This window comes from Brienomyrus brachyistius, unplaced genomic scaffold, assembly GCF_023856365.1.
Source record: "Brienomyrus brachyistius isolate T26 unplaced genomic scaffold, BBRACH_0.4 scaffold56, whole genome shotgun sequence".
Classification (NCBI taxonomy): Eukaryota; Metazoa; Chordata; class Actinopteri; order Osteoglossiformes; family Mormyridae; genus Brienomyrus; species Brienomyrus brachyistius.
Window position 1 is genome coordinate 26,086 of NW_026042331.1, and position 11,037 is coordinate 37,122.

At 44.7% G+C, this 11,037-nt stretch overlaps 1 protein-coding gene across 4 annotated transcripts; it reads left to right on the forward strand.

The window, feature by feature from the left end:
- Positions 1-1,606: 1,606 nt before the first annotated feature.
- On the forward strand, positions 1,607-10,493 carry LOC125724501 (ephrin-A3-like). 4 transcript variants are annotated; one of them, XM_049001228.1, is made up of 5 exons: positions 1,607-1,689; positions 2,383-2,684; positions 3,398-3,463; positions 3,802-3,879; positions 7,707-10,493. In XM_049001228.1, the coding sequence occupies exons 1-5, from the start codon at positions 1,682-1,684 to the stop codon at positions 7,823-7,825; spliced, it is 573 nt and encodes a 190-aa protein (XP_048857185.1). In that variant the 5' UTR covers positions 1,607-1,681; the 3' UTR covers positions 7,826-10,493. The 4 variants fall into 4 exon arrangements, with proteins under 4 accessions (XP_048857185.1, XP_048857183.1, XP_048857184.1 ...); XM_049001226.1 differs by lacking the exon at positions 1,607-1,689 and having other exon boundaries at positions 2,241-2,684; XM_049001227.1 differs by lacking the exon at positions 1,607-1,689 and having other exon boundaries at positions 2,241-2,684; positions 7,710-10,493.
- The last annotated feature ends 544 nt before the right edge of the window (positions 10,494-11,037 follow it).

An 11,037-nucleotide genomic window follows, 5' to 3' on the forward strand; every position in this document is an offset into this window, starting at 1 on the left:
ATTCTGGAAACTATGGGGGCAAGGCAGGGAACCACCCATGATGGTACACCAACCCCCCACGGGGAACACTCCCCACTGGAGTACCCAGACGAAAATCCACCACACACAGGAAGAACATACAAACTCCCCACACACAGAGCTATGGCAGAGACTCCGGGCCAGAGCTGTGATGCAACAGTGCTAACCACTGCACCACCCCACATCTGTTGACCAAAAATGCTAATATTTAGCCTGCTAGGCAAGCTTTATGTAGCTTTCATTGATTGGCACTTTAATGGGTCCATTTGTGCTAAGTGCTGATCAAATTTTTGTGCCGTTGGCGAGACTGATTTGTGGCATGTGGGGTATATTTATGCTAATGTGAGAGAGCAGCTTCCTGTGGATTGGCTGCCAGGATGTTGGGAAAGCACCCTGGAGACCAATCATGGGGCTGGAAGCCTAAAAAGGCTAAGCCTATTAAAATAGAATGCTCCATGAGTGATACCTAATAGGATATTGAGGATTTCATAGGAGTTCATAACTGCATACATTTTGCAATGTGAAATACAAAGTGAGTAAATGTGTATGTGGGACTGCAGAAATGTTAATGTTTAGGAGGCCATACATTTGTCTATGTGTATATGAGTTTTGTGTGAGTTTGTCTGTGTATTTTTGTGTCAATGTGTGTGCCTGAATCGTTTTTATGTACATTGATATGTACAGTATGTTTATCTGCGTTGATGGGTGTGTCTGTCTGTGCGTGAGTGCAGCTGTGTGAGTGAATCTGTGTGTTGGCAACGACAGACAGAAGAACGGCAGGGAAGCCGAGCGCTCGGCGGCTGCCGTCCGGCCCGGAGGCCCGCAGAGCTCAGTGGGAGAGCTTCTGTCTTACACAGGCTGCAGCTCAGCCTCTACACCGGCATTTACATTTACATTTCTAAAGGGTCAGTCAGCTCTTGAAACGCCAAGGAGGAAATTGACATTCACCGGGACGCCTCGGCAGCGCAGAAGGGGAAGAGAGGCTCCACTCCATGCCAGATTCCCCTGGGGGGCTCACAGAAACATGGGGTTCGCAGACCCCCTCTCCTCTCCAGGTCCTTATACCCGCAGCAGCATCCTGGGAGGACAGAGCCCCTTTATTATAAAGCAGGGCCGCTGGACCCCCCCCCCCCCCCCCCGCCTCCGTCCCCCATTCAGCCGAACATTGCTGTTGTCCCTTCAGAAATGCTTGATGGGACCTGAGGGCAGCGGCCTGAAATGCCCCGAAACCCCCCCACTTGTCTTTGTTGGTGATCAGCATCAGCCTTGATATCCAGCCTTTTCTGCTTCTTGACTTGTACTGTACTAATGGAGAGAGTTGCTTTATTTACTTCTGCTCACCCCCAGCCTCATCTCCGGTTTATCACAGTCCTCTGTCCTTAATAATCAGCTCTGCACCCTGAAAAAACACCAGGAACTGTGTGTGTGGGGGGGGGGGGGGGGCAGCCATCATATTCATTCTACACTTTCAAACATATTCCAGCTTCAGTGCTTATTTCCCATTTACTGGCTATAAAAATAGCCACTCTCACCCCTCTGTACATGGCCATATTCTCCAGCTCTATCCCTCCAACTGCTCAGACCTGCACCCCATTCTATAGTAACCAGCCTCTCCTCTGTCACCCGCTGATGATGTGCGATACTGTTACATCATCAAATTACCATGTTCAGGTGAGCGACCCACACGCTTGTGTGTGTGCGCACACTCACGCACACGCACTCACACACACTCACACCCTGCGCTCCCCTCCTATGTCTGCTCTTCCTGTACCACCTCTCGTCTGCTTGTCCCTTTCCCCTCGTCTCCTCTGCAGATACATGTTTTTGCTCTTGCTTCTGGTAAACAGGGCTGAGTGATGCCGGTAGAAACAGCTGGGCTGAGAGGTGTGCGGCAGTGTTTGCCTGCTTTCCAGGCGGAGACGGGGCAACGTGGTGACAGCAGACATGGCGAGAAAGACAGAGAGGGGGAGAGAGGTGGAGTAGAGAGAGCGAGAGAGAGGGAGGGAAAAAGAGAGAGGGAGTGAGGGAGGGAAAGAGAGAGAGGGCCAGAGAGAGAAAGAGAGAGAGAGATGTCGTACTGGCATCCTCATTTATTAATGAAATAATATACTCCCTGTATAGCTGACCTAGAATTGAGAAGGAGAGAACATGTTTGCCATTAAGCTATGTGTGCAGTTACTGACACCTACTGGTGCTTCTGGGTTATTGTAGTCACAATCCATATTTGTCTCACAATCAGAACTCTGATGATTTCAGTCATACATCCAGACATTTGTTTCTGAAACAACTTGATGCCTTTTTCTGATGGATGATCTAATGGACGTTGTAGTTATTGGCTATAATGTTCTCTTTTTTGTTTTCTAGCCTGAGAAGAGAAGGCTATACAGTCCAGGTGAGCGTGAATGACTACCTGGACATCTACTGCCCCCTCTACAATGGCAGCCAGCAGGGGACAACGACAGGAGAGCAGTATGTGCTCTACATGGTCAGCTCCCATGGCTACCACACCTGTGACCCGAAGCGGGGCTTCAAACGGTGGGAATGCAACAAGCCACATGCCCCCCATGCCCCCAATGTGCCCATCAAGTTCTCCGAGAAGTTCCAGCGCTACAGCGCCTTCTCCTTGGGCTACGAGTTCAACGTGGGCCATGACTATTACTACATCTGTGAGTGCTGTGCGCTCAACTGCTGAGTACAGCATACATATTGGAAATTAATGTTTTTAATATCTTTGTATATCAACATATCTGTGAAATGTGTTCCATTTATTTGTACACTGCATCAAGTATTTTGTTTGATTACCATTCTAGAAGACCACCACACCAGTGAAGTCAGTGTATTTTATATCCTTGTATGCTCAGTAAATTTTGTGTGATTAACATCGTAGTGCACTGATATATCTGTAAATTTAGTTTGATTAATATCCTAGTACACAAACATATTCGTGAATTCAGTGAGATTAACATCCTAGTTCACTGATATATCTGTGAATTCAATGAGATTAACATCCTAGTGCACTGATATATCTGTGAATTCAGTGAGATTAACATCGTAGTTCACTGATATATCTGTGAATTCAGTGAGATTAACATCCTAGTGCACTGATATATCTGTGAATTCAGTGAGATTAACATCCTAGTTCACTGATATATCTGTGAACTCAGTGTGATTTACATTCTACTGCACCTCTATATATGTGAATTCAGTGTGACTAATATTGTTTTTCATACATATCCTCGGACACCTTGGCACACCTCTGAAATAGATCTGTGAGCTTTAACTCTGCCTGAACTCCTTGACATTACGTGACATTGGTATTTAGGGGCCTTTGCAGGCCTAGCATTCCCTCCCCATGTAATCATGCTGATGTGCTTTGCAGCCAAGCCCACCCACCATAATGACCACAGCTGTCTGCGCCTGAGGGTGTACGTCTGCTGCTCCACCCGTAAGTCCCCCCCCCCCGCACACAACTTGCTCCTCCCCCTTATCTCAGCGTCTCTCCTCTAGCACACTCACTCCCTTGCCTCCTGTCCCTCTTGCACCTATTGCCAGTTTTTCTGCTAGCAGATCATTCTAGAATCAAGAGTGGTCAGCTGACCAGGCAGACACACAGTGTGGTTAGCACAGAAGATAACAGAGATACACAGTGTGGTCAGCAGAGCAGATAGAGACCAAGCACTGTGGTCAGCAGACTAGAAAGAAATGGCTTCTTCATTAGTACGCCAGGCTGAGATGCACTGGAACATGATGGAGTACTGAAGCTACTTTCTCTGTGTCTATCAGCACCTCACAGAGATGACGACTCTAACGCGGCGATGCCAGACTACACTCTCAGGCCCAACCTCAAAATACATAGTATGGGTGAGTGTGTCCCATGTACCCCATTTAATCTGGGTCCTTCTGCTGTGTCCTGCTTCTTTGTTCCTTCCCATCTCCTCACTGTCACATCAGATGTAACAGGTCGTGTTTTTCAGCAGGGGAATACCTGTCAACTCACTGGCACCACAATCAGGAAACCTGTGTGATTGTGCATCTGTGTCTGGATTGTATGTGGATTAATAACAAAAAATAGTTATTTTGACACTGTGGAGACCACCCACCCCCCACAAAGATCTGTGAATGCAATCCTCCATTCATTTTCTGAAATCACTTGTCCTATTCAGGGTCACGGGGGGTCCGGAGCCCATCGCAGAGACTACTGGCGCGAGGCGGGAAACAACACAGGATGGGGCGGCAACCCATCGCAGGGCACACTCACACACCATTCACACACCAGTCACACACCAGTCACACACCAGTCACACACCCATCTACACCTGTATGAAATTTGGTAACTCCAATTAGCCTTGTTTTTTGGGACTGTAAGGGGTGGAAACCCCAGGACAACATGGAGCAAACATGCAAACTCCACACGCATTTTGAGAGCCAGGTGCGAGGCGACAGTGTGACCACTGCACCACCGTACTGCCCCTTGAATGTAATCAAAAAAGTAAAAATGTCAAAAGTCTCATATTTAGTTTTATTACCTATGGTTAAGGTTAGGACTGGATAGGGGTTAAGGGATTAAACTTTTCTCCATAGAAATGAATGGAGGGTCCCCACAAAGATATAATTACAAACCTGTGTGTGTGTGTGTGTGTGTGTGTGTGTATGTGTAGTTTTATTGAATTCTTGATGGATGTGTCTGGCGAAGAGGCTCCAGAATCCCTTCTGTGTTTTGTAAAGCACTGATTCTCGTACTCAGTCCTGAGGGGATGGCACACTTCTGCTTCAGCCGGGCACCACGCAGGCCAGATTCAGATAATCAGCTCATAATGAAACTCTTGATTATTTGAATCAGGTGTGTCACTGCAAGGCTGCAACAAAAACATGTTTTCCCTCGGGACTCTGGGACTGGAACTGAAAAAAACGGAGCGATGTAACCACCTGGCAGCTGTTACCCATGTTCCCCTGCTCCATCTGTCCTCTCTCTCTGCTCTGAACAACGTTAATTGCCAGTAGGCATCCTACATCGGCCTAAAGCAAGCCTGAATGGCACATGCCCACGTTAGGCCAAGGAGAAGTTTAGGGTTAAGTTAGGGTTAGGGTTAAGTTAAGCCCTGTGTAACCCCACCACCATGCAGCATTGCAGTTTTCCAGATTGTCCTGTACTACATTTCTGACCCCATTGCCTGCCAGCTAACCTTAATGGCAGTATTGAATCAGTTTGTATGACTCAGGAAGCTAAGTATATAGAAAAATCGTGGAATAGCTGCCCCTCTCCTCCCACGTATATTCCTAGAATCTTTAGGCCTTTGCCATTCACTGCTAAAAGCATAGACCTATAATACATAAAGTCACGGCCGAAATTATCGGCATCCCTGTAATTTTACCAGAAAATGCACAATTTCTCCCAAAAAATTGTTGCAATTAGAAATGTTTTAGTATACACTTGTTTATTTCCATTATGTCTATTGGATCAACACAAAAAACAGAGAAAAAAAGACACATTTAACATCATTTCACACAGAACTCCTAAAATGGGACCTTTTCAAAATTGTCTTATTGGCACCTTTTAAAAATTGTGGGTAAATTGTCTTATTTCAAGCATATGATGCTTGTTTGAACTCACCTGTAGCAAGAAACAGGTACTGGCAATATAGCAATCACACCTGAAGCCAGTTAAAATGGAGAAAAGTTGATTCAACCTTTCTGTTGTATATCTGTGTGTGCCACACTAAGCATGGAGAACAGAAAGAAGAGCAAAGAATTGTCTGAGGACCTGAGAACAAAAATTGTTGAAAAATGTCAACAATTTCAAGGCTACAAGTCCATCTCCAGAGATCTTCATGCTCCTTTGTCCACTGTGTGCAACCTAATCAAGAATTACACAACAAAAGGCACTGTAACTAATCTCCCTGGATGTGGATGGAAGAGAAAAAATGATAAAAGACTGCAACGAAGGATAGTCCGAATGGTGGATAAACAGCCCCAAACAAATTCAGGGTGCAACAGTGTCAGCTCGAGCTATCCGTCGACATCTGAATGAAATGAATATGGCAGGAGACCGAGGAGGACCCCACTGCTGACACAGAAACATAAAAAAGCCAGACTGGAGTTTGCCAAAATGTACTTGAGGAAGCCAAAATCCATCTGGGAGAACGTCTTGTGGACAGAGGTAGCGCTTTTTGGTAAAGCTCATCATTCGATTGTTTACAGAAAACGGAATGAGGCCAACAAGGAAAAGAACATAGTACCTACAGTCAAACATGGTGGGGCCCAGTGTCAGAAAGCTGGGTCTGTTAGAGGTATAACAATTCCAGTTAGAGGTATAAGCTTGTTGATGGTTATTAGAAGTGATGGATTTCAGTTATTTTTTCCAAAGGGCATGCAACCAAATATTAAGTTGAGGGTGTCGATGATTTTGTCACATTGTGAAATGATGTCCATCCACCCATCCATTTTCCAAACCGCTTATCCTACTGGGTTGCGGGGGGGCCGGAGCCTATCCCGGATGAAATGATGTCAAATTTGGCTTTTTTGTTCTCTGATTTTTTGTGTTGCTCCAATGCACATAAAGGAAATAAACCAAAATATTTGTAATTGTAACAATTTTCTCGGAGAAATGGTGCATTTTCTGGAAAAATTCCAGGGGTGCTGATAATTTCGGCCATGACTGTAGATGGTCCCCTGCAGCCAGGTTTGTGGTAGACCAGGCCATAACCCCCAGGGATGTCAGCTCAATAGGTCATCCAACACACTTCCTGAGAAGCCCACTGCGTGTTGGTTGCACATGCAGGCCAAACCATTGAGTCTTACTGTGGGGGTGTCTGGTATCCATGCCCAGAGGAAAAGCTGGAGTAAAAGCTGAAGAGAAAACTGTCAGCCACCATATCTGCTCTCGTCTTTCCACTTCTATCTCTTTTCACCTCTAATCTCAGTTTTTCTTACCTGAACAAGCCCCAGTCTTGCTCATGCTTGAAACTTTCTCCCTATTTTCTTTCCAACATCTGCATTTCCATTGCACTGTAACCCTTTCCCTGCCATTACAAGCTGTGCCTCTCACCCCGTCCTCTTCTGACACAGCTGCCCAGTAGATCAGGCCCCCATACAGGTGCAGGCCCTGCCTTTTATGACTTTTATGACTTTTGTGAGTTGCTGTCTAGTGCTTTAATGTCCAGGAGCACCTTGCCAGCACCACTTTGCTGCTTTGCACTGGACAGCACATGTACTGAGCTGACTTGCTCTTTTCTCCTTATGCTTGGACCTTGATCCTGATCTCAAGGAAAGCCCTATAGCATTTAAATACAATATAGTGGATGGGGAACATGTCTAAGTGTACAATTATTTCAGCATTTACATTCAGAAATATGCATAAGGCAGGTGAGACAGAGAAACATTACGGGGATTCTGAAATTGACATTAGAGAGCACCTCTGTATAAATTAAACACCAACAACCACAAGTCCTCTGCCCATGCCGTAATTATACCTCGATGACATAAATAGCTCCACAGAAGCAGACTATTACCAGAAACACAATCCAGCAGGTTGACAGATTAATACATTGGCATACTGACACTGCACTGAGACACAGACACCGCACCAGTGCAGCAATACCAGGCTGTCACATCAGCACACTGATCACACACTGACTCTGACTCTGGCTCAGCCTGTCTTGCCCACTAATCCTTTGTTCTTTCTTTCTCAGAAGAGTTTAGCCCTGAACTTCCCAGCCTGGACAAGAGCACCAATGGCAGCGGCTCCTCTCACGACCGACTGCTGCTCATCCTGGCCACTCTCTTCCTGTCCACCCTTTCAGTCTCCTAGCAACTGTTTCTCCAAACAGCGTCGTGTGGGCACCAAGCAAATGACTCCTTGAAGAGTTTGACTGAAGTGGCCTCTGGTTCGAAGAGAGGAAGGGTGTAATGCCAACACACTCAATCGGAGGAATAAGGGAGGAGAGTACGAACTAAAGCAAGAATCGGAAAAAGGGGGAACGGGATACCAACCAAACCAATCAGAGAAAAGAACTGAGGGAATTAGAATATTAGCCTAACCAATCGGAAGAAATTAAGAGATGCGAGTCCAACCAATTTACTGAAAAACGGGACGCAAACCAAATTAATGTTAAAATGAATGTACATCAATACTGCAGAACAGAAGATTGTGGTTTGAACATCTAACACATCAGCATTTATTTCAGATGGCAATGGCAAAAACGCATTAGTGTCAAAATATAGACAAAGATTATTCGTAGAGAGAAAATAGCACCAACTTGCAAATGAATGTAACTGAGCCACAATGAACATGAATCCCTGTTCTTTCACCTGATGGCTGCGATGTTGCAGTAGGTGTGTGACATGGAAAAATCAGCAGTGTCTTAACAAATCATGATGTTACGCATGTTGAAATGCTGATGCATGAACCAGGAATGTACGCATGCGGGCTGGGGAACAAGCCGGTTTCCTGACCTGCACATTTCTAAACCAGATTCAAGATAAACTGATTGTGTGTAAAATTGTTGCCGCTTAGGCAGTGGTGACTATTGCTGTGATGGATGGTGTGTTAGGCTGTGCTGACCTCTGTAGATCTATGCTCTTGTTTTCTTAGCCTTTGGATTTAAAGTGAGCTCCGTAATGTTGGCTCTGTGATGCCTCTAACTTTATGATTGCCTGGAATTGATCATTTTGTGACACTGTGTTCGTCCAAGTCCATCTAGGTGACTGAAAAGAAACATATCGTGGCCAAGTTCACTAAAATGAACCTCACAGTGATCATCTGACCCCACACATCGACAGGTCTAGTTCACTAAAACATGAGACACAGAGGTGATCTATTTGACTAAGATGAACCACAGAAAGACTTTCCAGTTCTGTGTGATGAACGGCACCATGAAGACCTGATTGTCTGAGATTCCCAGCACAGTGATGGTATTATTGAAGAGAACTGAGTAATGACAGTAAAGTACACAGAGATGAACCACATAGTAGCTGTGTGATCATGATGACCATGCTGCATATTACAGAACAGATGACATCTGTGGTACACTATGATGATATAAGTTGCCTTCACTTTAAAAGGTTTTACTAATTCATTAACTTTTTTAAGCATTTGGAAGCTCCTAAGTGAAATCACTAAGCTCCTTCAGCGACATGAACACCAAGGTCCTAAAGTGGATTTAGCTTGTTGCTAATGCAATTTTTTTCTGTTAGAAACACTGTTTAAAGTTAAGAGATTTGCTTGCTCTAGCTATCCCCACGGACCACACTGAAAAATATGGTAAGTGCTTTTGGTTCAACAGTATGGAGACTTCATAACATTGATCGGATATTATTTTTACATAGCTGGAGACAGAGATATATGCATAGTGTAACGTTTGGTTTAAGGCCATGGGCAAAATGTCCGAAGAGCTTCCCCCTGTTGTTGGGGGGAGGTCTGCAATTAAGGAAAATCTGAAATGTCATTCATACTCATGCTTGTGCTTAATAAGCCTGAGTGTGTTAGACAAACATCTGTTCACCTAAATCTGCTTTGGGAATATGAAAGAAACATCGAAAGATCACGTGATGAGTGAAAGTTAAATTGTTCTGAGGCTGAATCTGTCACGGTGACTGTGTGTAAGGTAGCAGCCTGCAAACTCTTGTCAGCTGAAACAATATTTTGCTGCAAATCATTTACTTTTGATTGCCTTTGTAAAAACTTATCTTGCTTTCTCTTACTGTAATATATTAGGATGTCAACTTTGCTGTAACATACCATGCTACCAAGTGTACAAAGCGTTATTTTACCCATCTTGGCTGTGCAATGGCCCGCCATGGTGACAGACTTTATACCACATATTACGGTATCGTTCTCTAACAGGAGGACAGTGCTAATGTAGCTTTACTGTACCAGCCTGTGCAGAGCTGATGGCTGAATTAAATGGGGTGTTTTCCTATGTCTCACAAGTCAGGGCAGTGTGTACCAGCACAGCCCCAAATTTTGGTAAAGAGAGAGAGAGAGAGAGGGAGGGAGAGAGAGAGAGAGAACCCCCACGACCAACATAGGGCATACAAAAGAATGTACATAACTGGAGTAACTTGAAATGTGGTGCTGATGCCTGTCTGGACCTGAAGATGGATTTAGTTGTTTTCCCAGTTATTTTAGTATAAGTGGGATGGAAGTTTGTTACGGGATACTTGACCCAGGAACTTATAGAGGGAGTGCGTGGGGTCTACACTTCGACCGAGATGAAGATGTACTTAATGTCATCAAAGAGCGTGTGTGTATGTGTGTGTGCATGTGCGTGTGTCTGTGTGTCTGGTGTGTATGTGTGGCTTTTTTTTGATGCTTACATAAATATCTTTGTATGTCGTTACCAAATGTGCAACATGGTTCAGAATGATGGGAATTAAGGTTGTCCAGTTATATAAATTATATGTATTTGCATTAGAAAGTACAAATAACCAACATCAGTTTCACTATGATGGGGAATAAATAAAAGTATTGAAGAGTATTGTGATTGTTACATTTCAGTGCAACCTTTTCTATAATTCTCTGTTTCCGATTTATTATTTTAAATTGTTTTTTCGATTCTTTTGTTAATTGTCACCTTGTTACCTGTAAATCCTTCTTGCCACATCTTTTAAATGTCATCTAAAAGATCACACAGTAATATGGAACACAGCAGTATAATTTACTGGACTCTCTCCCAGCTATGACACAGAACAACAGTACCCCAACAGACACTCTCCAAGCCATGACGCAGAACAAGACCGAGCAGTGTACTCCATCAGACACTCTCCAAGCCATGATGCAGAATGACACTGAGCAGTGCACTCCATCAGACACTCTCCCAGCCATGACGCAAAACGACACCGAGCAGTGCACTCCAACAGACACTCTCCCAGCCATGACGCAGAACAAGACCGAGCAGTGTACTCCGACAGACACTCTCCCAGCCATGATGCAGAACAAGACCGAACAGTGTACTCCAACAGACACTCTCCCAGCCATGACGCAGAATGACACCGAACAGTGTACTCCAACAGACACTCTCT

Bases quoted from the DNA above. Each gene is read 5' to 3' on its own strand.
- LOC125724501 (XM_049001226.1), top strand. From the start codon at position 2,360: ATGTTCTCTTTTTTGTTTTCTAGCCTGAGAAGAGAAGGCTATACAGTC. The intron at 3,464-3,801 runs GTAAGTCCCCCC...TGTGTCTATCAG, and splicing joins GTACGTCTGCTGCTCCACCC to CACCTCACAGAGATGACGAC. The intron at 3,880-7,706 runs GTGAGTGTGTCC...TTTCTTTCTCAG, and splicing joins CCTCAAAATACATAGTATGG to AAGAGTTTAGCCCTGAACTT.